The sequence below is a fragment of the Pseudonaja textilis genome, chromosome Z, assembly GCF_049901715.1.
Source record: "Pseudonaja textilis isolate UNSWEBS1 chromosome Z, rPseTex1.2, whole genome shotgun sequence".
Classification (NCBI taxonomy): Eukaryota; Metazoa; Chordata; class Lepidosauria; order Squamata; family Elapidae; genus Pseudonaja; species Pseudonaja textilis.
Window position 1 is genome coordinate 113916432 of NC_142008.1, and position 27342 is coordinate 113943773.

At 37.8% G+C, this 27342-nt stretch overlaps 2 protein-coding genes across 2 annotated transcripts; both read right to left on the reverse strand.

Moving 5' to 3' along the window:
- Positions 1 to 2952: 2952 nt before the first annotated feature.
- On the reverse strand, positions 2953 to 14518 carry LOC148124290 (vomeronasal type-2 receptor 26-like). The gene is made up of 5 exons (XM_087917264.1): positions 14409 to 14518; positions 11525 to 11810; positions 4520 to 4747; positions 3874 to 4000; positions 2953 to 3782 (listed from the first exon to the last, which is right to left on the reverse strand). The coding sequence occupies exons 1-5, from the start codon at positions 14516 to 14518 to the stop codon at positions 2953 to 2955; spliced, it is 1581 nt and encodes a 526-aa protein (XP_087773390.1).
- Positions 14519 to 18936: 4418 nt separating this feature from the next.
- LOC113451900 (vomeronasal type-2 receptor 26-like) lies at positions 18937 to 26176 on the reverse strand. Its single transcript, XM_026723289.2, has 6 exons — positions 25971 to 26176; positions 24576 to 24861; positions 23326 to 24177; positions 20915 to 21142; positions 19927 to 20053; positions 18937 to 19835 (listed from the first exon to the last, which is right to left on the reverse strand). The coding sequence occupies exons 1-6, from the start codon at positions 26174 to 26176 to the stop codon at positions 18937 to 18939; spliced, it is 2598 nt and encodes an 865-aa protein (XP_026579074.2).
- Between the last annotated feature and the right edge of the window lie 1166 nt (positions 26177 to 27342).

The following is a 27342-nucleotide window of genomic DNA, read 5'->3' on the forward strand; positions in this document are numbered from 1 at the left end:
TCTGGAAATTGAAACTAAAAGTAGCCTAAGCGTGGCTCTAAATTAAGCTCTGTAACTTTGCAGCTATGTTAAGCTCTAAGTCTGTCTATTGAAGATGAAACTAACTCGCTTGCCTGCTTGCTTGTCTGCTGAACTAAAGTGAAGCTTATGTCTTTCTGAGCTCCTGAGTTGCTACCGAAGTTACTTTCAACCTGTTTCTGTCTGAGTTTGCTCCATGTTCGAGAAATCTACAACTGGTTTGTAAAAATCTACTTATTATATTTATAAAGATGTTAAATGAAGCATCAGCCATCTGTGTTTATTTTTCTGGCACTGAATTAATGCTGCAAAACTCTGAATAGGTTATGTGCCCAGGGGCCCAGAAAAAGACTGAATTGTAATTAAAGCTGAGTGGTTGCCTGTTTTAAAAGTAAGAAACAAGGCAAGAGGCTTTGCAGGATGGCTGAAAAAATTAAATCTACCCCGTTTGGGTCAGAAGAACTATATTATTTGGGCTGCAAAAATGGAATGTTTTCCGAAGGCTAAAGAGCTTTGGAATATTGTTGAAAATCCACCCCATTGAATGCTGCAAATCAGAAGCTGCATGATAGAGCATTTGCTTATATCATCTTAAGTTTAGAAGATGATCAGTTTATCAACATAGCTGATTTAAAAATTGTCAAAGAAATCTGGAATAAATTGAGGACTGTTCATTTGAGTGTATCTGCATGCAATGATGTACTGTTGAAGGGCTGTCAAAATGCCTTTCTTCTGAGGATTCGAATTTTCCCGCTGGGAGAGCTCCGGCACAAGGATACGGAAAACTGCTTGAAAGCCGGATCTTTTTTATTTTTCAGGAAGGTGAGAGATAGTGAGGAGGCTACGTTCCTGGGCTAGCTAGCTTCGTATGGTAAGTCCCTGATTTTTATACCCTTTTTCTCCTTTTGTGTGTGAGTGCTTGTGTTTGTATTTCTTAATGTTTTAAATCCTGTCAGGGGTTGTCTTGATTTCCGCCGGAGGGTAAACTCCACGGGGTGCAGAAGGCAAACTTTGCGGGATGGTTTGGTTGTATTATCAGTTTCATCCTAATCTCTTTTAGCTTAATGGTTTTCTTATATTTGTTTTGTGGCAATCTCCTGTCTGTCTCCTTTGTAATATATTTTGTGTCTTTTGTCTGTTTGTTTTGCTGATTTGGCATGTCTTGTGTTCATAAGGGTTTTCTTTTCTTGTTTCCCTAGTTCTCTTAATTATTTGGGTTTTTCATCTCAGGAGCTTCTTTAATACCTTTTATTTGATTCCTTTTTCTATGCAAGTTTGTTTTATGGCTGGCCTGATGTTCCCTTTGGGCTTTTCCTGCTTGGGTGACATGTCCTCGTGAAGTTCCCTTTCTACAGTACAGTTACCAAGACAGTTATATAGAGCTTGTTTGCAGCCAGGAGATTCGGTGGAACAGCATTTTGTTCATATGCAAATTTTGTTTGTGGAATTAGAACAACGTGGGATAAGAATACCAGAATCTCAGAAAGTGCTGCTAGTTTTAAACAGCCTAGATGAAATGTAGGACATTATTTCTTCAGTGTTTGAATGCAAACCAGAGCAGGAGGTGTATTTAGAAGCCCTGAAAGCTTGTTCAATTAGCCATGAGAAGAAAACCCTGAGGAGGGGGCTCAAGGAGCAAAATGGAAAATTCCACAGATTGGCTGTCTCCAGAGAAGAGAAGAGCAGCATGGGATATCAGATGACAGCTAAGCAGAAAACCCAACAACAGAAATGATATTTCATCTGTGGTGACACTAAAAGAAGGATTGCTTGCAAGAGTGAAGAAGTTTGCAAGGACAGGTTGATGGACAGATTGCTGTTGCAAAAGCCTGCAATAGTAATGCAAGAAATCAATGGCTTATCCACAGTGGGGCTAGCCAAATGATTATTAATAATGCTAAGTTGTTTTACAGGATGAATGCAGCTGCAGGAGACACAGTAGCCTTGACAAAGGGCAAGAAGGCTAAAGTCATTGGAAGAGGCAGTGTACAAATTTCATATTTGGAAACAAGGTTTAATAATGTTTTATGTGTGCCAGAAATGAACATAATTTGCTGAGTGTCTCTAGTTTAGACAAGCAAAGATTTTAGGCTGCATTTGTAAATTGACAGTGTCTTATAAAGAAAAATGGAATTGTGTGTGCAAAGGGCATAAAGCATGATAACCTTAATATTGTTACAGGGACAAAAAGTTCAATATGCACAAACATTTTGGCAATGTTGCAAAACATGATTTATGTTCATCTTTTGCACAGGAAGCTTGGTCATTCCAGCTTTAAAGTTGTTCAAAAGATGGACCAGTATGCAAGAGGATTGCACTTAAAGGGATATAAGGCATATTTAGATTGTGCAGTATACAAAATATTGAAGTCCAAGGCATTCCCAGTAAGCAAGACTAGCACAAGGCAGACAACAAGAATTCTAGAGCTGGTACATGTGGATTTGGCGAGCCCAATTCAAGTCAGTTTGGGAGGAGCTAAGTATGCACTGGTCATTGTAGATTACTATAGCAGGTTTGGGTTCTGCTATTTACTAAAGAGTAAAACAGATGCTACAGAAATTTAAGCAATGGCTAAGCTTTGTAGAAAGAAGGTATAAAAAACAGGTATGTCAGCTGAAAACTGACAAAGGTTCAGAGTTCATATCAACAAGTTTTCAACAGTGGTTGACACAGTTAGGAATAAAACACAGATGCACAAATCCTTTCACAGCAGTTGAGAATGGTGTTGCTGAGTGATGGAATGGAGTCTTGCAAACCGTGAAGGATTCATTGCTAGAGGATTCTGGTCTAAGCAGCTCATATTGGGGTGAAGCCATATTAACTGCTAACTATTTAGTTAATAGGTTGTAGAGTTCTTCCATTAATGATACTCCATATGCAGTGCTATATGGCTGAAAAATATATCTAGAACATTTAAGAGTGTTTGGAAGCAATTCATGGATGCATATTCCAAAAGCAATTAGAAGAAAGGGGCAGCCAAAGGCTAGAAATCTCTGCCAACATATGTTTTCCCCTTGTGCTTAGATAGGTTGGAATAAAACACAGCCAAACACTGCAGAAAACCAACATGCTGAAGGTGATGAATTTGGCTTCATTAAAACTGTCAGGTAAATTCCTAGCTAGAAAAGCAGCAGAGAAGCTAACCAGAGCAAGAAAACCCATAAAGCCCAAAACACAGCAGAACATGACTGAATCTTCATTGCACTCCAGGATGACTTCTTCAGACATTGACTGTGTATCAACATCTGGATATGGTGGGGATATTATCAGCCACACAGCACAAATACATATTTGAACAAAGGAACAGGAAAGAATAATGTAGCTGACCATTCTTCCACCCACCCATTTCTTCAATCTGGAACCAGGTTTGGTGGCCATAAATGCTAGAACCACAACAAAGGTTTTGGCCAATACACAAGAAATTGCTATAGAAAAGATGAGGCCAAAAGCTGGTTGTCGAAGGAGACACAAAACCTTATATGGTTTCCCAATAAATAGAAAAACACAAAGGAAAGAGAGGAGAAGGGAAATTAGGAGTATATAAGTGAGATTTCGGTTGTTGGCTTTGACGATGGGAGTATCTTTGTGTTTTATGAATACCGTGCTGATCAAAGTTGTCATTATAGAAAAGTAAAGGGAAAGAACAGTCAGACTGATCCCCAAGGGTTCTTCATAGGACAAAAAAGTGACCTGTTTTGGAATGCACATATTTTGCTCAGGATTTGGATATTGATCTTCAGGACAGGGAGAGCAGTCATCCATATCTAAAAAAGAACACAGTGGAATTGATACAGTTGATTACAGACAGGGTTGTACCCCAATGTCTTAATCCCATTATATTTGGAAAATTCCTGCCTTTCTCCTTTGATATTTTTCCTTCCGGGCACAACCAGCAATCATAGCAGCAAAATGACTCCCCTTCTTTCTTGGCTTTGCTGTATCCTGTGTCACAAGGATCATTACACAAAGATAAAGCTAATGCCTGTCAATGAATGAAGAAGAATATTTTTGGATTCAGAGGGGAAAGAAATACATGGAATGACACTGTTAAAATATAATTAACACAGTAGAAATGAAATGATAAGCAAAAGTGATATGATGATATCATTTAGTTGTATTTGTTGTGAAATTATAATTCATTAAATATCTACAATTATTGGTATTTTCCAAAGTCATCCCTTCTCTCCAAACACATTTTCTATGCTGGTCAGTTAAAGTTAGTTTTCTTAACTTCTTAATTATGAACTGATGAGATGTTATATATTGTATTGCAACTTTTACATCAAAACCATGAAAACCATAGTCCATAATTCACTGTGGGCCAAAGTAAAGGATATAATATTCTATAGCAAATATTAGAAAAGTAAACATTCTTATATTTTTTTTCTTCCCAGGATATTTGTTCTTAGGTTATTTTAGAGATGATGCTCTGAAACATACATCAATATATATTTTATGCAACATGAATGAAGACAGACCAGCTTAGATTTAAACAACTCACCTGATTAAAGCCTACAGGCCACATGATCGAATCTACAGAAATATTGAAGAACTTTTCTGGTGTAGCTGTGGGATCTATCACTCCAATTTTGACCCTAAGAAAGGACTTGTTTTGGAATGTGATCCAATTGATTATATCATATCCGCCAATGAATTCTCCATTTTTATCAAAAGAGATCTTTTCACCAACACTGTTGTTGAATTGGACATGTCTCAGAAAAGAATGAACCTGAAATACAGGGACAGTCAAAAAAAACATAGAAAGACAGAAGAAGGCAGAAATATATGTTCAAAAAATAATAGTGACTCCAAAAGGGGTAGATATATAACACTACTGAAAAAAATTAAAATATATTAACATAGGATTGCACAATAAAATATTAATAAAAATTGATCTGTGAGTTATTGCTCAGTTAAAATCCCTCAGTATAAAAGCAAGAGAATAGTAAGACAAAATGTAATGTCTTTACATTTACTATATGTATGTTACTGTTCAAAAGATACTGTGGGGTGCCACAAGGTTCCGTCTTAGGCCCAGTACTCTTCAATGTCTTCATTAATGACTTAGATGAGGGAATAGAAGGGAAACTTGGCAAATTTGCAGATGATATTGAGCTGGCAGGGATAACTAATACCCAAGAAGACAGGCTCAAAATCCAGATGGATCTTGATGGACTAGAACACTGGGGCGTATCTAACAAGATGAAATTCAATGTAGAGAAAAGTAAAGTCCTACACTTAGGCAAGAAAAACCAAAAGTACACATATAGACTGGGTGAAACCAGGGTCAATAGTTGTAACTGTGAGAGGAATCTTGGAATCTTAGTGGACAACCAGCTAAATATGAGCCAGCAGAGTGCAGCAGCAGCCCCAAAACCTAATGCAATCCTAAATTGTATTAATGGAGGGATACAATCAAGATCAAGTGAGGTACTAATACCACTCTGTAAAGCTTTAGTAAGATCACACCTAGATTACTGCATCCAGTTTTGGTCACCACATTATAAAAAAGATGTTGAGGCTAGAAAAAGTGCAGAGAAGAACAAGCAGGATGACTAGGAGACTGGAAACTAAGGCATATGAAAAACGGTTGCAGGAACTGGGCTTGGCTAGTCTGGTGAAGAGGGGAGACATGATAGCAGTCTTCCAATATTTGAGGGGTTCCATAGAGAGGAAGGGGTCAATCTATTTTCTAAAGCACCTGTAGGCAAGACAAGGAATAATGGATGGAAACTGAACAAGGAGAGATTTAACCTGGAAATCAGGAGAAACTTTCTGAAAGTGAGAACAATCAACCAATGGAACAACTTACCCTCTGAAGTTGTGGGAACACCATCACTTGAGACCTTCAAGAAGAGATTGGACTGCCATTTGTCAGAAATGGTGTAGGGTCTCCCTCTTGGGCAGGGGGTTGGACTAGATGTCCTATAAGAAATACTAAATCTTTATAGATCCTAGGAATGGCCCGGAAAAACCTTATAAGAGGGCAACAGACTTATAAGAGGAAGTTAAGTCTGGTCAAAAAAAGTAACTTGAGAAAACATTTCAGGAAAATGTTTATGGAGATTTTCAATCATCCAGGTCATGGTTGTCCTAAAGGTGCATTTTTAAAGAGGCAACTGGATTTTCTGGTTTTCCTTTGAAAATATGAAGAAGTTTCTTAAATGGGAAGAGACATGTCTTCAAAGAAAAATGAGAAAGTCCATTTGCCTATTGAGTAAAGCACCTTTGGGATTTCAGGAAAATTTAGTTCACACAATGTGAATGTGAGGGAGGGATAAGCAGACTGTTAATGCAACTGTTGTAATAACAATAGTGCCAACCTACATGGAATGGGTTTCTTAGTTTGGCCTTCATGTTGGGATTGACCATATTTTGGAAGTCTCCTTAAGCAAGGCAGTACAGGAATACAAAAGTACAAGTTCTTCTCATTTTTTCACTGATTATTCAAACTTGCAACAGCAGTGGTACTTCTTGAGGTCTTTGGTTATCACAGTCTCCCTGCAATTGGATGATCATAATCTGGGCATGTGGAAAATGGCCTTGCTTTATGACTGTTGCAGTATCCTAATGTCATGATTGCGATTTCTAGCCTTTCCCTATGGCTTCCCCCAAGAAAAGTAAACGGAGAACTTGGAAGGAAGTTGTAAGTTGTGATCACATGTGGTCCTTGCTTATCAATAGTAAATGGGGTTTGTCAGAAGTTTTGTCACTTTAACAAGACAAGGGTGCCCACTGTCATCTCTGTTGTTTGTGTTAACTTTGGAAGTACTAAAAAGAAATATTAGAGATGAAAAGAATATAAAAGGAATGAAAATTAAAAAGGAAGAATTTAAGTTGCAAGCATTTGCAGATGATCTGGTTTTTATTCTTAGAAGAGCCACTAGAAACAGCATCAAAATTGACAGAAAAGATAGAGACATATAGAAAGGTGGCTGGCTTGAAAATAAATAAAAATAAGACAAAGATCTTGACAAAGAATATTCTATCAAGACAAAAGGAAGAACTGGCAGACCTATTGAAAATTCAGGTCATGAATAAGATCAAATACTTGGGGATATACTTGACAGCAAGATGCAGTACACTAAAAGAAAATAATTATATCAAATTTAAACAGCAGATAGCACTAGATTTGGCGAAATGGGAAAATTTACAACTGTCATTAATAGGGAGAATATCAACAATCAAGGTGAATATTTTACCCAGAATTTTATATTTGTTTCAAACAATTCCAATTCCAATTAAATAAAACTGTGTTGAAATTTATATGGCAAGGTAAGAAAGCGAGAATAAAGCTAAAACTTTTGCAAGATGCTAGAATAAGAGGAGGATTTGGTTTGCCTAATTGAGAGTTGCATTACCAAGCTACAAACTTGATGTGGGTTAAGGAATGGATAACATTAAGAAATACTAGATTGTTGACACTAGAAGGACATGATCTGTTGTTGGGATGGCATGCTTTTCTATGGTATAAAGGAACTAAAACACAGGGGTACTTTAGAAGACATTATATACGGGAGTCTCTGTGGTTAAACTGGGAGAAGATTAAAAGACAATGTTATTTGAAAATTCCAGTCTGGCTATCAACTTTCTTATCCTATAATATACAAAAGGGAACAAACAGTTAGATATGGTGAAATATTGAATGAAAAGGGTGAACTTAAATCTATACAAAAACTAGAGGAACAAGGTATAAAGATGAATTGGTTTTCATACGCGGAAATACATTCAAGGTATGATAACGATTTTAAAACAGAAGGTTTCTATGATAAACTGACTGATTTAGATAAGATTTTGACATGTACTGATGAAAAGGTGATTAAAAAATTGTAAGGATATTTATTAGAAATTAAACTAGAAGAAGAACAAGTTAAAGAAACTATGATTGCTTGGGGAAAGAATTTTGGATATGGGATTGATCCAGAGAAATGGCAAAAATTGTGGTCTCAAAATTATAAAATGACATTGTCAACAGCATATAAAGAAAATTTGTATAAGATGTTTTACAGGTGGCATTTTCCCCCGACAAGAATAGCAAAAATGTTCAAGAATAAATCTGAAACATGTTGGAAATATCATCAGATACCTGGCTCATATTACCATATGTGGTGGACTTGTGTGGATGCTAAAAAATACTGGACTAAAATCCACACGTGGTTGGAAAAAATGACAAAAAAACATATAGACTTGAAACCAGAGATATTTTTATTGGGAATTTTACCAGAAATATATAGTAAAGATTTGAAATACCTGATTGTAAATGTATTAACAGCAGCTAGGATTGTATTTGCTAAAAACTGGAAAAAATGAGAAAATACCATCATAAGAGGAAATTATTAAGAAAATATTGGAATGTGCTGAAATGAGCAGATTGACATTTGAAATTAGAGAACAGGATGATAAACAATTTTATAAAGTTTGGGATCTATTCTATCAATGGTTAGACAATAAAGTATAGTAATGAAATATGTAGACTTTTAGAAAATGCTAAATATATAAAGATGTACTCTTTTCTTATTATATCTACAAAAATGTTTTTAGGATAGATTTGGGATGATAATATGAATTGTCACAAAACAAATTAAGTAAAATATGATTATTTTCCAAAGCATGAATGAATAAAAGTATAGTCAAATGATTGATTAATAATGATACCAATGTATTTAATATTGGATTGAAAATATGAGATCATATGCAATGTAATTGTAATTGAAGACTACGAAATGGAAGCACAAAACAATTTGTAAACCACCCGGCACACTGTATGTACATATATGGAAGATGGCCTGATGTTTTTATGTTTTGTTTGTTTATGTTTGTTTTAAAAACCAATAAAAATTTTATAAAAAAGAAGTGTTGTCGCTTTGCTGAATTGTCAAGTGACACCACATTTTATAATTGTATCACCTAGAAATGGATATTCAGCCCCAATTGCCATTATTAAACAAGGACTACCTATAAAATGAACAGTAGAAAGTAAAATCTAAAATTAATTTAGAAAATAATTTTAAATCACAATATTCTAACTAAGAAATAACTTCTAAGTTGAAGATGTTCAGCAATGCAAATAGATGAGTGCTGAAATATGTTCAACAAGAGGCTGAACCAACATATCCTAAAGCAAAGGCTAGATCTGATGGCTTAGATTGCATTTTGAATACTATGATTCTTTCATCTCATGTGACTACATATGGTAAAAGCTAGGCTCAAAATACATATTTTACCTTGGTCCAATTTTATTAAAACCCTGAGATTTAAAAACACTTTTATTCCCTTGCCTATTTCTTTTAGACCGTAGTTCCTGGAAACATTGAAGGCTATTTTCTGAAGGAAGTTGTTGATCATGTTTTCTAGCTGTCAGGAAATTTCTCCTTATTTCTAGACTGGTTCTCTCTTCGATTAGTTTCCATACATTGCTTCTTGTCCTGACTTAAGCTGCTTTGGACAGTAGGTTGACCTTATCTTCTTTGTGGTAGCTCCTTAAAGATTGGAATGCTACTATCATATCACCCCAATCCTTCTTTTCATTAAACTAGACATACCCAATTCCTGCAACTGCTGTTCATATGTTTTAGGCTCCAGTCCCCTAATCATCATTGTTGCTCTTGTTCTGCACCTTTTTTTAGAGTCTCAATATCTTTTTTATATTGCGGTGATTAAAACTGGATGCAATTATTATTATCATCAGTTCTTCATAGTCGATTCATGATTTTGGTTCCTCTGAAAAGATCGTCATTGGGAAATGCCCTAAACTGTGGGTGGGATTGCACTTTCAACAATCAAAGAATTGTCAAAATGCACACATCCCCCACCAATTTAAAAAAAAAACATCTAGAGGAATAATTGTTTCAGTACATCATTTCATGTATAGAAGTACTGTATATCCTAAGGCAAGTGGCTATAATTTTGTAGAATTACTTCTGCCATATGAAAATGAACACATAAATATTTCAGCTGGTTAAGCCATTATTACATTTCACATTTAGACTTAATATCAAAAGCCCTAGAGGATATTATTTGTTAGAGCTTATGGAGATATGTTGCAACCAGTGGTGGGATTCAATTTTTTTTTACTACCAATTTTGTGGACATGGCTTGATAGGCATGGTAGGGGAAGGACACTGTAAAAGCTCCAGTCAGAGGTGGTATTTGCCGGTTCTCCGAACTAGTCAAATGTTCCGCTACTGGTTCTCCAGAACTGGTCAGAACCTGTTGAATAGCACCTCTGGTTGCAACTACAGATATAGTGGTTACTGCACAAGCAGACTTACCTGCCACCACGTATGTTTGTGGAAATATTTCCTTCCTTCTTTCTCTGTTGATTTTTCCCTAAATTTGGATAAATACAGAAATTGCAAAGCATGTGCCACAGCATAGATTGCATTGTAAATATTGTAACTCTGTCCACTCATGCGTGTTTCAAACACAGATGTGGGAAGGGTCTCAAGCTTCTCCTGTCCAGTACATTTCTTGTCAGATGTTTCAATATTTGAATTTGAGAAGAAACAGTCAAATGCCTGTTCCCAAAAATCTTTCTGAAAATTATCATGTTGGTTGTTGTTTGGATTTAGGTTCTGAAAAAAATCCTGGAAATTTTGGACCTCCTTTGTGTGAACTGCAAAGGATAAAACACCATGTAGGAAATGGATGTCCATAAATTTCTCAATGGAGTTTGAAGTAAAATCTGTCTGAGTGGATGTAATCAAGATTTTTGTCTTTCTTGGTATATCCTCCACTTCTGAAAACTGGAGGAAGCTTCTCAGAAATGATATGGAGTGAATTTCACCATACAAGATGATCACATTGGCTGTGCTGTTCATAAGAATGTGGTATACATGTAGTCCTTTGTCTATGCTATCAGTAAAATCACTGTAAAAAGCTAAGATTTGGAACTCTGCTATGAATTCAGTGCAGATGCAATTTTCAGAAAATGTGGGGAGAACCTCTTGTACAAATCTCTCTCCTTTGTCATCGTTTACCACAAGAATTCCAATCCAAATCCATCTAAAATACAACAATAACTTCAGGAGGCCCTTATCTTGGTGTGATTCATCCGGAAACATTTGTTGGAAGAAAATTGAAATCTTTTTATCCATGACTGGAGCAGAGCCATAGGTCAACTACAGAAATATAAACATACGCAATTCCAAAGGTTCCTCAGGAAATGGGCACATTTAGGTCTTTTGGTATCCTTATTCTTATATACTGAAACTTTATGCAACTAGTTGTGTTTATTTAAGAATATCAACCAAGATGTCACTCTTAAGGTACTAGTAAATATCTTGGATGTAATACTACAACCGTCTATTTAGATTTACTCATTACTCCTATAGCTCTGCTGATCCTATCAAGCAAAAAAATTATATCTAGGGATCTGAATTTTTTCTCCTTTCTAGAGGGAGAAAACTACAGACTTCTGGGGTGATATGGCAGAATAATAATAATGTAAATAATAATAATATAAATACAAATATTATATATATGATATATCTTCAGCATCTCTTACCTGAGGAACTTTATAGATGCACAATAAAGTTGCCATGTGAAGAGAGATGTCAGGTGCCCCAATAACTGCAGCCAAATTTTGGGGGACTCCACACTTGTAATTAGGAATGAATTTTCCCTGGGTGAAAGGCAGCAACATTGAGGCAAAGTAAGTCCAGCCTGGACTAAAATTGCTGTTAAAAATGTGGAAGCCCAGCGTGATATTGGGTAGGATCCGAGGATTTTCATTGATCTCTTTTACAGAAAGTGCTAAGGCCAGGATGTGCTGGTAATTCTGAAATACTATTCTGTAAAACATTTTTTTTAAAAAATCCGTTAGTTATTTATTTAATTTAGTTTAGTTTGTCAACCATGTATGGGAAAAAAATGTATAAGTACCAACATAACATATAAAAATATAAGTATAAACGGGTATAAGTATATACATAATAAATGAGTACAAATAAATGGGAACAGTAGGACAGGGATGGTAGGCAGGCTGGTGTACTTATGCATGCCCCCCCCCGCCCCAGACCTCTTAGGAATGGAGTGAGGTCGACAGTAGGCAGTTTAAGGTTAAAGTTTGGGGGTTTGAGAATGTAACAACAGAGTCAGGTCGTGAGTTCCAGGCATTGACCACTCTGTTGCTGAAGTTGTATTTTCTCCAATCGACTTTGGAGAGGTTTGTAGCTACTGTTTGTCCATGTGTTATTGTGGTTGAAGCTGAAGTAGTCATTGACAGGTAAGATGTTGTAGCAGATAATTTTGTGTACTAAATCAGACCATAGGCTGAAATTAAGAAAACTCTGCTTCACATTATGGCACTTGTGATCTTTGAGTACAACATTTTGTGGAATATGTTTTAGTGCAATGCACAGGTAGTCCTTGACATACAAGCATTCATTTAGTGAGCATTCAAAGTTACAACAGCACTGAAAATGTGACTTATGACCATTTTTCAGACTGGCAAGAAAGATCGTAAAATGGCGCAAAACCCACTTTAATGTCTCATTGAGCAACAGAAATTTTGGGTTCAATTTTGGTCACAAGTTGAGGACTACCAGTATTTAGTACTCTGTTCAGATTCTGAAAAAGGCAGACCAAAATATTAGCATGTTTATATACCTCCAGAACCTGGAATGATTTTTTAAGAAAAAAATTGATTTACGATTGGGAGCATTATTTCTGTATAATTGAGAAAAGCTATGCATCAAACACTAGCTGTTAAGAATAATTTATATGAAGAAGAAAAATGCTAAATTGTGATATGAGAAATATCAAATGAAAAGAACATATGTGCTCCCATCCAGATTTTAGTGGTCGATCTCCATGAATTAATCCTAATCCACATCAATATTTACATTTAATGCTTGTACGTATGATTTGTTGGAACAGAAAATTGGTCTTTTTTTTCAAATTTATGTCATAGCTTATAAATATATTTGGCAGCCTATTTAAGATTATTGGAAAATATTTTGAGCAATGACCAGAACTTGAACATAAATGGATCATGTACTTGCATAAGTCTATCTTGAAGTCCCTGAGAAGGATGTTGACTGAAATCAATGGGGTCAGAAAACGTCAAGCATACAGAAATGATGCCAGCAATGTTAACATCTCCAGGCTGATGATAGGTGTGATGAATAGGAAGAGGCTCAACAAGATCACATTGAAGACTAGGATCCTTGCACACCACTTGAGGCAATACTGTTAACAGTGACTCCATGATCGCTAAGAACTTCCATAATTGTCCTCTTTCTGTGTATAAATGGCAGCAACAAGATCCTTCTAGGAGATCATACTGGACTGACTTTTTCAGCTGTTTTTCAGACAAAAGTAGAAATGGCAACATACTGCCAAATCAACTCACAGAGGACATTTGAATGTGAATTTCCTGATGAATATTAATAGTACGCTTCAGTGTGAGTTCCTCATTTTCCCATAATGTCCCATGAGATTTGGAAGAGGCGAACTGCCTAATTCCATAATGATGGAGACAGTTACCCATGTAAAGATCATGCGGAGGGAGGCAGGCCTAAGCCAGAAGGCAATGAAAAACAAGATACAGGTTTATGTAAATAAATAAATGGGTGTAGGCATCAGGGATCTCAAACTTTTTAAACTGGAAGCCAATTTATGATTCTTCAGACTGTTGGGGGGAAGACTATAGTTTGATTTCCCTAATGACCGGATGGGTGGGAGTGGCTAGGTGGTCATCTGACTGGGTACACAAGGCTAAGATATCATGTGACTGGACAGATGTGGCTAGGTGGTTATGTGACTGGGTGGGCATGGTTAATTTAGCAGTCCATTTTGCCAATTTAGCAGTCCATTAAACAATACACAGAACACCCCTTTTCTATTCTTCTTTTTAATATTGAATGAAGTTTTTGATCTAGGTTTCCTTTTTACCTGGTGGGGAGAGGTTGGCAATGCCTGGAAAAGGAAAGGCATGCTTTCCAGAGGTCTCATGGCTATATTTAAAGGGCCAGCTAATGTCATTGGTGTCGGGAGATTCATTGATAACATGATAGTGACTGGATGTTTGATGTTCACTGAAGCAGTAACCAGAATTGGTAAATTGACAGGTGTGGTGAGTGTTAATGGAGAAGTCATGCACAAAGGACTGGCTATGGTAACAGGCTGGCCTAAGCTCATTGGGCTGGTGATATTAACTGTGTTTCAAAACATTGGCTGGGCTTCTCATATTCATTGCAGCAGCCACAATGCAAGGTGCTGCTCCTTCAATATCACCCCCCGCCATTGTGAGCAGGTGTGCTGTTTCTCCAGGGAAGCAGTCATGTCCCAAGCATGTCTTTTCGAATCCAGGAGCATGATGTGCTCTTTTGTGGGTCCTCCACTTGTTCTATACACCAGATTGATGTCTCCTGCCCTACCTCACCCACCTCCAGGGCTTGCGCAAGTGGGGCAGGCTTGTCATTCTGGTGATGCCAAAGATAGTGATTTTCTTGTAGGCTGTGGCAGCCAGACCTCCAATCATGCAGCTTCCCCCCATGCCATCTCCGTTGCCTCCTCATTGCTCGAGACCAGGGCCAAAGCAAGTCCTTGCACCTGGAGCTCCCCCTGGGAAACTGGACCATGGCAACTGGAGTGTTTCTCTCCACCCCCTTTTCCTGTTTTGTCTGCTGGATCAACATTGCAGTTTTGAATCTCAAATAAGGGGAGAAAATGAATGTTTGTGTTGTAATCAGCTGGGTGCTAGATCAGCCCCCTGTGAAGTCTTCATCTGCCAAGGAGGCCAGCCAAGTGCCTGAAGGACCCCATCCCATCACTGAGACTCCAGGCACCTCAGCGATTGGTGTGCAAAACCTCGGCTCAGCTCCTCAAGAGACAAAGAGATTGCAGGAGGCCAATCTAGTGTCCAGGTTGGCTACAACACAATGTTCATTCTCGGCTTTATTTGAAATTCTTAGCTGCAATGGACATCAAATCTAAGGTTGACCCGGATCATCTCACTCCACCACCATGTTTCCTGGGTTCTGAATCTGAAGTGGCAGGAGGCAAGGACTGCCTTGGTTCCACCAACCTCAGACTCTTCACAGTCCGTGGAGGATGCACTCAAATCGGCAACAAGAGCAAAAGGTGGCTGAGGCTCACCATGTCTAATCCCCCAAGGTGGCCCTTCAGCCGAGAACAATGGGTCCAGGGTAGATTTTCCACCACTGCCATTGGCTTTACCTTCTAGTTTCAGCCCGTGGGGCTCACAAAGGTAAGGCCTACACTCAGCTGAAGAGTGTGAGCCAGCGGGTAAGCAGGGCGATGTGGGCAGGGCAGCTTCATAGTCCCACACAGGCCAGATTAATAGCTTCAGTGGACTGTATCCGGCTGTGGGCTGTAGTTTGAGGACCCCAGCTATAGATCAATACTATAGATTCCAGTCCATTTCAATTATTTTCATGCATTTTGAATAAGTGATGACTTCTGGTGTGTATATGGATGAGTCCCTACAGTTTTTTTGGCAAACTTATTGGGAAAGTCTTTATTTTCTTCCTAGGGATGAGATAAAGTGGTTGGACCAGGCTCCCTGAGGTGGTCTGTACCTTAGGCATGACATACTCACAGTCTCAATGGTCAAAGAATAAGTAAGATACTTTGCACGTTGGCCACAGAATTGGGACTCTGAGCCTGTATTTAGAATTTAGCATGTACAACTTTTAAGGCACAGTTGTCTATGAATCTGCAACACTGTGAAGCACAAAACATTTAACACTTTGACTTTAAACATTTTACATGTGTCTGGAACATACAGTAGGGGAAGTCCTCAACTTATAACGGTTCATTTGGTGAAGGTTCAAAGTTACAATGACATTGAAAAAAGCGACCTATAACCACTTTTTTACACTTATGACCATTGTAGCATGGTCACATGATCAAAATTTGGACACTTAATAACTGATTGATATGTATGATGGTCGCAATGTCCCGGGGTCATGTGATCACCTTTTATGACCTTTTGACGAGCAAAGGCAATGGAGAAGTGAGGTTCACTTAACAACCCTGTTACTAACTATAACAACTGCAGTACTTCACTTAATAAGTATGTCAAGAAAAGTCATGAAATGGGGCAAAACTCAACAGAATTGGGACTTATTTAGCAGGAAAAATGTTGGACTTAATTTTGATCATAGGTCAAATACTATCTGTAGTTCTTCTCCTTATGAATCAAATATCTAATGATTCCATCATAAGTTGTTTGCGCTCACAAGGAAAGATCAGAAGAATGGAGTTTCACAGAAGATGATGCCAGGAAATAAATGCCAAGATATTTAAAATCCTAGATTTGCTCAGTTTGATAGTTAGGGATCTTCCAGAAATGGGAATGCTTAGCATCCTGTTTGGTTTTTATGTGGTTGCATTCTAGTGTTTCAGACTGGTAGTAGAGTGTCAATTTATGAAGGCTGCATTTGAAAACAGACAAAAAACAGTGTAGTAAAGGTACAGCAAGGTGTGGATTTGTTTACTAGCCTCAGAACAAAGGTTTGGTAAGGCCTTGAATCATACAATTAATTTAAAAATTAAATAACCTTTGTTTAGCTCATTTTAAAAAATGGAAGGGGTCAACCAGTCCTCTACTAACTGAGCTTTGGAACTACGAGATCCTAACTAGTTACAGGATACGAGATCCTAACTAGTTACAGGATTCAGTGGTCAATGAAGGAAGCAATTATTTTTTACCACTTTCAATCAAATACCAATTTCAAATTATGAAAACAAGACACAGAGCACCTCCAGGAGGATTAGTAAATTTGTAGGCACATGGTTCAGTGATGTAGTGGTGACCCATAGTAGAAACACATACCTGGCCTTAACCAGGCTTGTTCCACTGCTAAGATTCTTTCCAATCAGCAAACTAATAAAAAAAATGTGCACCGTAATTACAGAAACCCTTGACTTATGACCATAATTGAGTCCAAAATTTATGTCACTAAAGGAGACATTTGTTAAGTGAGTTTTTCCCCATTTTACAGTCTTTCTTGTCACAGTTGTTAAGTGAGTCATTGCAATTGTTGAGTAGCCTGGTTGTTAAGTCAATCTGGTTTCTCTGTTGACTTTGGTTGCCAGAGGTTTGCAAAAGCTGATCAGAGACCCCAGGATAGAGCAATGTCGAATAAATATGAGCCAGTTGTCAAGTATCTGAATTTTGATCATATGACCATGGGTCATAAGTGTGAAAAATGATCATATGTCATTTTTTTCAGTGCCATTGTGACTTTGAACCATCACTAAATGAACTGTTGTAAGTCAAGGACTACCTATACATTTGGAGATGGATTGGTTTTGTTGCCTTTTTTGGCACTTAAAATTGATCAAATTCCTTTGGGATTTGCAATGAGTTTTTAATGTTAATGAACAAAGAGACCAAAACAATAGTTCACCAATGAAGGTTCTGTTTCAGCGTTTGTGGGAAGATCAAGATCAAGATCAAGAATATCTTACTAGAAAAGCTTATCTCAGATCATATCCCCAAATCATGCTCTAGGCCAGAGGTCAGCAACCAGTGGTCTGTGGACCTTGCTGGTCTGAGATAAAAATTTGATGGTCCACAGCACGCTTGGATGGAGGAGCTGCTCCAGGATGACCGATAGGTCAGTCCTGTGACTTGAGCTCTGGAATATGGGACTGGCCAGTCAGTTAGTGGTGGGGCTGGAAATATATGCCATAGAGGGAGGTACATGCAACCAGCAACTTTGCAGGTGGTGAACGTGCAAGGAGTAGTGCAGCCCTCATTGGCCTGAATGAAGTAATAGTGCTGTTGTGGCAAGGAGGAAGGTGGTAGCACAGGCAGGCTGAAGCAACAGGTATCGGCAACCCATGGCTCTTTCATCCCCCTGCTGTGGCTTCATGTCAGATTATCTCACCACTGGCTGGCCCTGCCCCTTGCCCTTTCAGTCACTCCTTGCCTGGCCTGAGAAGGTAAGGGTGGGAGATAGAGATTCACTCCATATTCCAGAGTGGGAGCAAATCTTCCTCTCATGATGGGTCTCGTGGGGGTTTCTTCCAGCTCTTGTTGGTGCCGCATGCACCTCAGTCACTTGGGGAGACATGCGACTTACTCTCTGCCTCAAGACATTGGCCCAGCCGATCCTGGCCATTTCTCTCCACCACTGCTGTTGGTGCTTCCATGGCCTGCCCACTGTTCTTGCAGTGTCTTGCACAGCACAATTAAATTTAGCATGCTTCACATGGGGGAGACAGTGCCCCCTCCACCTCCTGGAGTCCATTATGTCATGAAGCATTGTCTGCAGCTGGGTTGAGCAAGTGTCTTGGGGTGGAGAGCAGGTTGTGCATCTCCCCCAAGTGACCAAGGGACATCCACCAACAAAGGCTGAAGATGCACCCACAAGACAGTGAGAGTGCTGGAGAATCAGAATGAGAGAGAGAGAGAGAATGAGAGAGAAATGAGAGAGAGACAGACAGACAGAGGAAGAGAGAGGGAGACAGAGGAAGAGAGAGAGAGACACATAGACAAAGAGAGATAAGAGACAGAGAAAGAGATGTGTGTGAGAGAGAGAAAGAAAGGGAGGGAGAAGGAGAGGGAGGGAGAGAGGGAGATAGAGAGAGAGAGAAAGAGAATCAGGCTTAACCTGTCACTTCACATTTGAATCGGCCACTCAATAATTTAAGACAGCAAAATGCTTGCCATTGAAGCCATATTTGTGAGGTGGCCCACATTCAAAGGCACAAAACTTGAAACACCCAATTAAAGAAAATAAAACATACATTATTAAAAAACAAATAAAATAAAGCATAGATCTAAAAAGAATGCTAACAATTGTTGCATCATTCAGATTTTTCAGTTTTGCCTCCCATTTTGAAATATGGAAGCAAGCTCATTTCAAGTAAAATTGTAAACTGGTCACAGACCTCAAAGTTGGAAAATTCTCCTACAAATACATATACATTTTTTAAAAATTAAAACTTTCTTTTCATGATCTGATGTTTATTGTTCAGTTCAGGTCTCATCACAATGATAAAACACTTGGGAAGAAAGATGCACACCAATAAGCCAGCACTGGAAGAGATCATAGAGAAGATCTCCACTGCCAACATATGTTTTCCCCTTGTGCTTAGATAGGTTGGAATAAAACACAGCCAAACACTGCAGAAGACCAACATGCTGAAGGTGATGAATTTGGCTTCATTGAAACTGTCAGGTAAATTCCTAGCTAGAAAAGCAGCAGAGAAACTAACCAGAGCAAGAAAACCCATAAAGCCCAAAACACAGCAGAACATGACAGAATCTTCATTGCACTCCAGGAAGACTTCATCAGACATCGATTGTGTATCAACATCTGGATATGATGGGGATATTATCAGCCACACAGCACAAATACATATTTGAACAAAGGAACAGGAAAGAATAATGTAGCTGACCATTCTTCCACCCACCCATTTCTTCAATCTGGAACCAGGTTTGGTGGCCATAAATGCTAGAACCACAACAAAGGTTTTGGCCAATACACAAGAAATTGCTATAGAAAAGATGAGGCCAAAAGCTGGTTGTCGAAGGAGACACAAAACCTTATATGGTTTCCCAATAAATAGAAAAACACAAAGGAAAGAGAGGAGAAGGGAAATTAGGAGTATATAAGTGAGATTTCGGTTGTTGGCTTTGACGATGGGAGTATCTTTGTGTTTTATGAATACCGTGCTGATCAAAGTTGTCATTATAGAAAAGCAAAGGGAAAGAACAGTCAGACTGATCCCCAAGGGTTCTTCATAGGACAAAAAAGTGACCTGTTTTGGAATGCACATATTTTGCTCGGGATTTGGATTTTGATCTTCAGGACAGGGAGAGCAGTCATCCATATCTAAAAAAGAACACAGTGGAATTGATACAGTTGATTACAGACAGGGTTGTACCCCAATGTCTTAATCCCATTATATTTGGAAAATTCCTACCTTTCTCCTTTGATATTTTTCCTTCCGGGCACAACCAGCAATCATAGCAGCAAAATGACTCCCCTTCTTTCTTGGCTTTGCTGTATCCTGTGTCACAAGGATCATTACACAAAGATAAAGCTAATGCCTGTCAATGAATGAAGAAGAATATTTTTGGATTCAGAGGGGAAAGAAATGTGTGGAGTGATACTTTTAAAGTAGAATTAACATAATAAAAATGAATTGGTAAGCAAAAGTGATGTCATGATATCAGTGGTGAGATTCAATTTTTTTTACTACCAGTTCTGTAGGCATGGCTTGATGAACATGGTTTGCTGAGCATGGCAGGGGAAGGATAGTGTAAAATCTCCATTCCCACCCCACTCCAGGGGAAGGTTACTGCAAAATCCCCACTCTCTCCTCACCCCACAAACCTGCTTTCCAGCTTCGTTCTCCTGTGCAGGGCAACAAAAGAAGACCCAACCGATCAGCTGGGACTTGGGAGGCAGAGAATAGATGGGGGTGGGGCCAATCAGAGGTAGTATTTTCTGGTTCTCCAAACTACTCAAAATTTCCACTACTGGTTCTACAGAACTGGTCAGAACCTGCTTAAGACCCCCTCTGTATGACATCATTTTAATTGTATTTGTTGTGAAATTATAATTCATTAAATATCTACAATTATTGCTATTTACTATAACCATCATTCCCTTTCTCCAAACACAATTTCTAAATATAATTTTCTCAACTACTTAATTATGAACTGACACAGTATAATACACTGTATTGCAGCTTTTACATCAAAACTATGAAAACCATAGTCCATAATTTGCAGAGGTGCAAAGTAAAGGATACAATATTCTCTGTCAAGTATTAGAAAAGTAAACATTCTTATAGATAATTTTTCTTTCTCCAGAACATATGTTCTTAAGTTGGTTCATAGATGATACTCTGGAACACTCATCAACATATATTTGAATGAAGACAAATTTAGATTTAAACAACTAACCTGATTAAAACCTACTGGCCACATGATGGAATCTACAGAAATATTGAAGAACTTCTTTGGTGGAGCTGTGGGATCTATCACTCCAACTTTGACCCTAAGAAAGGACTGGTTTGGGAATGTGATCCAATTGATTATATCATATCCACCAATGAATTCTCCATTTTTATCAAAAGAGATTTTTTCACCAACACTGTTGTTGAATCTGATGCTTCTCAGAAAAGAATGAATCTGAAATACAGAGAAAGTTGAAGAGAGACAGAGAAAGACAGGAGGTAGAAATATATGTTCAAAACATAAGTATGATTCCAAAAAGTAGTAGCTATAAAATATGACACTACTGAAAAAATTTAAAATATATTAACATAGGATTGCACAATAAAATACTAACAAAAATTTATCTATGATCTGAATTATTGCAGATAAAATCCATCAGTATAAAAGCAAGAGAATAGAAGACAAAAATGTCTTTACATTTACTATATTTATGCTACTTTTCAAAAGAGGCAATAATGATCATAAGTTATATGAGGTTACACAGGGCTGAGTATCACTTGAATTGGAGGAGATATATGCATTCAATAATGACTCACATACAAAACTGGGCTACAATATCTGACATTTCTACCCTTAGTTAACTTGCAAGGAACTACCTATAAAATTGTCAGTAAAAATTAATACCTAAAATTAATTTGGAAAATAATTTTAGAACACAATATCCTAACTAAGAAACAACTTCTAACTGGAAGATGTTCAGCAGTTTAAATAGATGACAAAAGGACAATGCTCTTTCATTTACTGAAATATGCTCGAAGAGAGGCTGAACGTAGAGCTGCTGAAATTTAAAACTCTGTACCAAGCAAAGATTTTTCTTTGAAAAATCTTTCAGGACTAGCTCCTTGCCAAAACTATGGTCACAAGCCACTGTCATCCCCATCTTCAAAAAGGGAGACCCCAGTCTAGTTGAAAATTGCAGACCAATCTCTTTACACTGCGTCACCTGTAAAGTCATGGAATCAATTATTAAGTAATCCATCATCCTCCACTTAGAAACAAACAACCTACTCTCTAATAAACAACTTGGTTTCAGGAAAAAACTATCATGTAATCTGCAACTTTTACACTGCAGAAACATATGGACTACACAACTCGATCAGGGCAAAGCAATAGATGCAATCTACATAGACTTCTGTAAAGCCTTTGATTCAGTGGTACATGACAAACTACTCCTAAAACTAAAATCTTACAGTATCTCTGAACACCTGCATAACTGGATAGAAGCATTCCTGTCAAACAGACAACAAATCGTCAAAATTGGGAGCTGTACCTGTCAACAGTGGTGTCCGCCAAGGCAGTATTCTAGAACCAACTCTTTTCATACTCTACATAAATGACCTCTGTGATCATATTAAGAGCAACTGCGTTCTCTTCGTGATGATGTAAAACTATTCAACACCACAGAAAATACTACTACCCTCCAAAAAGACCTTGACTATGTATCAGAATGGTCAAACAAATGGCAATTTCAAATCTCAACAAAATAAATGTTCTGTCCTACATATTGGCAAAAAAATAATAATCAGAAAATAAAATACAGGCTGAATAGTCAAGACTTTGTTGATGATCCAAACTCTGTCAAGGATCTCGGAGTACTCATCTCTAATGATCTAAGTGCTAGAGCTCACTGTAACTATATACCCCAAAAGTGTTAACCTAATCTTATGTAGCTTTTTCTCTGGTAATATTACACTAATAACTAGAGCATACAAAACATTTGCTAGACCAATACTCGAATACAGCTCATCAGTCTGGAACCCACATTACATATCTGATATTAACACAGTTGAGAATGTCCAGAAATATTTCACAAGAAGAGTTCTACACTCCTCTACTCATTGCAGAATACCTTATGCCACCAGACTTGAAATTTTAGACCTAGACAAACTAGAACTATGCCGCCTTCAGTCCGATCTAAGTATAGTGCATAAAATTATATATTGCAATGTCCTCCCTCTCAATGAATACTTCAGCTTCAACCATAACAATACAAGAGCACATAATAGATACAAACTCAAGGTAAACCGCACCAAACTTGATTACAGGAAATACGACTTCAGCAACAGAGTAGTCAATGTCTGGGATACTCTACCTGACTCTGTGGTTTCTTCCCCAAACCCCAAAAACTTTAACCTTAGACTGTCTACTATTGATCTCACTCCTTTCCTAAGAGGTCTGTAGGGGGCATGCATAAGTGCACCAACATGCCTATCATCCCTGTCCTATTGTTTCTTTTATTTTTTTTTTCTTATATGTATCTATGTATTCATAACTATAACTATTATCTTGTAAGCAATTGACAAAAATAAATAAAAAAAATAAAAAAAATATAGTGGTTACTCTACAAGCAGGCTTACCTGCCACCACATATGATTGTGGAAATATTTCCTTCCTTCTTTCTCTGTTGATTTTTCCCTGAATTTGGATAAATACAGAGATTGCAAAGCATGTGCCACAGCATAGACTGCATTGTAAATATTGTAACTCTGACCACTCATTAGTGTTTCAAACACAGATGTGGGAAGGCTCTCAAGCTTCTCCTGTCCAGTACAAGTTGCTTCAGATGTCTCAATTTTTGACTTTGAAAAGAAACAACCGAATGCTTGTTCCCAAAAATCTTTCTGAAAATGATCATGTTGGTTGTTGTTTGGATTTAGATTTTGAAAAAAATCCTGGAAGTTTTGGACCTCCTTTGTGTGAACTGCAAAGGATAAAACACCATGTAGGAAATGGATGTCCAAAGTTTTATCAAAGGAGTTTGAAGTATAATCTGTCTGAGTGGATGTAATGAAGATTTTTGTCTTTCTTGGAATATCTTCCACTTCTGAAAACTGGAGGCAACTTCTCAGAAATGATATGGAGCTAATTTCACCATACAAGATGGTCGCATTGGCTGTGCTGTTCATGAGAACTTGATATATATGTAGTCCTTTGTCCATGAAATCAGTAAAATCATTGTAAAAAACAAAGTTTGGGAACTCTGCTATGAATTCAATGCAGATGCCATTTTCAGAAAATGTGGGGAGCATGTCTTGTACAAATCTCTCTCCTTTCTCATCCCTTACCAGAAGAATTCCAATCCAGATCCATCTAAAATACAGCAATAACTTCAGGAGGCCCTTATGTTGGTGCGATTCATCCGGAAACATTTGTTGGAAGAAAATTGACTGAGTCGTTTCATCCATGACTGAAGCAGAGCCAAAGGTCAACTACAGAAATATAAACACATGCAATTCCAAAAGTTCCTCAGGAAATGGGCACATTTAGGTCTTTTGGTATCCTTATTCTTATATACTGAAACTTTATGCAGGTAGTTGTGTTTACTTAGGAATATCAACCAAGATGTCACTCTTAAGGTACCAGTAAATATCTTGGATGTTATACCCTCACTGTCTATTCAGAATTACTCATTACTCCTGCAGCTTGGATGATCCTATCAAGAAAAAAATTATATCTAGGAATCTGATTTTTTTTCCTTTCTAGAAAGAGAAAACTATAGACCATCCCCTTCTGGGGTGGTATGGCAGAATCATCAACATCATCGCCATCATCATCATCAACAACAACATCATATAAAAATTATGGAAACCCCTTCAGCACTTCTTACCTGAGGAACTTTATAGATGCACAATAAAGTTGCCATGTGAAGAGAGATGTCAGGTGCCCCAATAACTGCAGCCAAATTTTGGGGGATCCCACATTTGTAGTTAGGGATGAATTTGCCCTGAGTAAAAGGCAACAACATTGAGGCAAAGTAAGTCCAGCCTGGACTAAAATTGCTTTTAAAAATGTGGAAGCCCAGCGTGATGTTAGGTAAGATTTGAGAATTTTCATTGATCTCTTTTACAGAAAATGCTAAGGCCAGGATATGCTGGTAATTCTGAAATACTATTCTGTAAAACATTTTTTTAAAAAATCCATTTAGAAAACTATGCTTCGCATTATGACACTTGTGATTTTTCAGTACAATATTTTGTCGAATATGTTTTAGTGCAATGTACAGGTAGTTCTTGACTTAAAACCATTCATTTGGTGACCATTCAAAGTTACAACAGCACTGAAAAAAGTGAATTATGATTGATTTTCACACTTACAGCCCTTGAAGCATCCTCTTGGCCTTGTAATCAAAATTCAGACACTTAGCAAAGGACTCACATTTATGAGGGTTGCAGTGTTCCAAGATCATGTGATCATCTTTTGTGACTTCCTGACCAGCAAAGTCAATGGGAAAGTCAGATTCACTAACTTAGCAACTGCAGGGAGTCACTTAAGAATACTGGCAAGAAAGATCGTAAAATGGGGCAAAAGTCATTTAACAAATATCATGTTGAGCAACCGAAACTGTGAGCTCAATTTTGGTCACAAGATGAGGACTGCCTTTAGTATTCTGTTCAGATTCTGAAAAAGGCAGACCAAAATATTATCATATTTATAAACCTCCAGAACCTGGAATGATTTTTAAGAAAAAAATTGGTTTGCTACTGGAAGCATTCTTTTTGAAGAAATTAGAAAAGCTACACATCAAACTCCAGCTGTTAAGAATGGTTTATATGAAGAAGAAAAATGCTGAATTGTGATATGAGAAATATCAAGTGAAAAGAACATATGTGCTCCCACCAGAGGTGGTATTCAGCAGGTTCTGACCAGTTCTGGAGAACCGGTAGCGGAAATTTTGAGTAGTTTGTAGAACTGGCAAATACCACCTCTGACTGGAGATTTTACAGTATCCTTCCCCTGCCATGCCCACCAAGCCACACCCACAGAACCGGTAAGAACAACTGGCTCCCACCTAAATTTTAGTGGTAGATATTCATGAATTAATCCTTATCTACCTCAATGTTTACATTTAATGCTTCTTAGGTATGATTTGTTGGTACAGAAAATTGGCCTTTTTTCAAATGTATGTCAAAGCTTATGAATACATTTGGCAGCCTATTTAAGATTAATGGAAAATATTTTGAGCAATGACCAGAACTTGAAAATAAATGGATCGTGTACTTACATAAGTCTATCTTGAAGTCCCTGAGAAGGATGTTGACTGAAATCAATGGGGTCAGAAAATGTCAAGCACACAGAAATGATGCCAGCAATGTTAACATCTCCAGGCTGATGATAGGTATGATGAATAGGAAGAGGCTCAACAAGATCACATTGAAGACTAGGATCCTTGCACACCACTTGAGGCAATACTGTTAACAGTGACTCCATGATCGCTAAGAACTTCCATAATTGTCCTCTTTCTGTGTATAAATGGCAGCAACAAGATCCTTCTAGGAGATCATACTGGACTGACTTTTTCAGCTGTTTTTCAGACAAAAGTAGAAATGGCAACATACTGCCAAATCAACTCATAGTGGACATTTCATGGTGAATATTAATAGTATTCTTCAGTGTGAGTTCCTCATTTTTCCAAAGTATCCCATGAGATTTGAAAGAGACAAACTGCCTAATTCCATAATGATGGTGAGACAGTCACCTGTGTAAAGATCATGCAAGGGCCTCTGGAGGGAGGCAGGCCTAAGCCAGAAGACAAAGAATGAAATGAAAAACAAGATATAAGTTTATATAAATAAGTAAATGGGTGTAGGCATTTGTATAGATCAGAGATCCTCAAACTTTTTAAACAAGGAACTAATTCATGATCCCTCAGACTATTGGGGGCGGAGGAGACTATAGACATTTACATGGATGGATATTATTGTGCAGAAAGTTAGTGTGCATGTGTGTGTATGTGCATGCACGCATACACACACACACACACACACCCTAAAAAAATGAAATATTTTGAGGATAATAAAAAGGTAGAATATTATACTTCTCTAAATGAGAAATGTAGAAACACTTTTTTACACGCAGGAAGCAGACTCACTGTTAATACCCTGCAGCAAATATGTTGTCACCTTTAAGGGAGACTGGGCCAGCCTATCTACAAAACAAAAGCCCTTCAGCTCCAGGATGATGGGATTATCCTTCAGGACATAATAGGATTAAACCCACTATCATTCAGCAGAAGACACAGAACTCACTATGTTGCACAATTCCCCAAGGGTATTTCCTTCATCACATTACCCGCAGCAAACATCAACCAAACCCAGGAGCTTAGACAACCTATAGAGCCAGTTATGACAGCTACATAACCCTTACAACACCCAATAGAATACATGTTCTTGCACAGGAACAGAACTCAAGGGCAAAGCCCCAAAGAATATATTAAAAAAAAAAACATTCTCAACTCCATGTGTCCAGTTGCTCACAACCACTTGTGGTCCTGCTTCATTATTAAACCATCTTTCCATTCAACCTCCATGTTTCCAGTGTCTTTTTCCCAAATTGGGAATGCTTAGCATCCTGTTTGGTTTTTATGTGGTTGCATT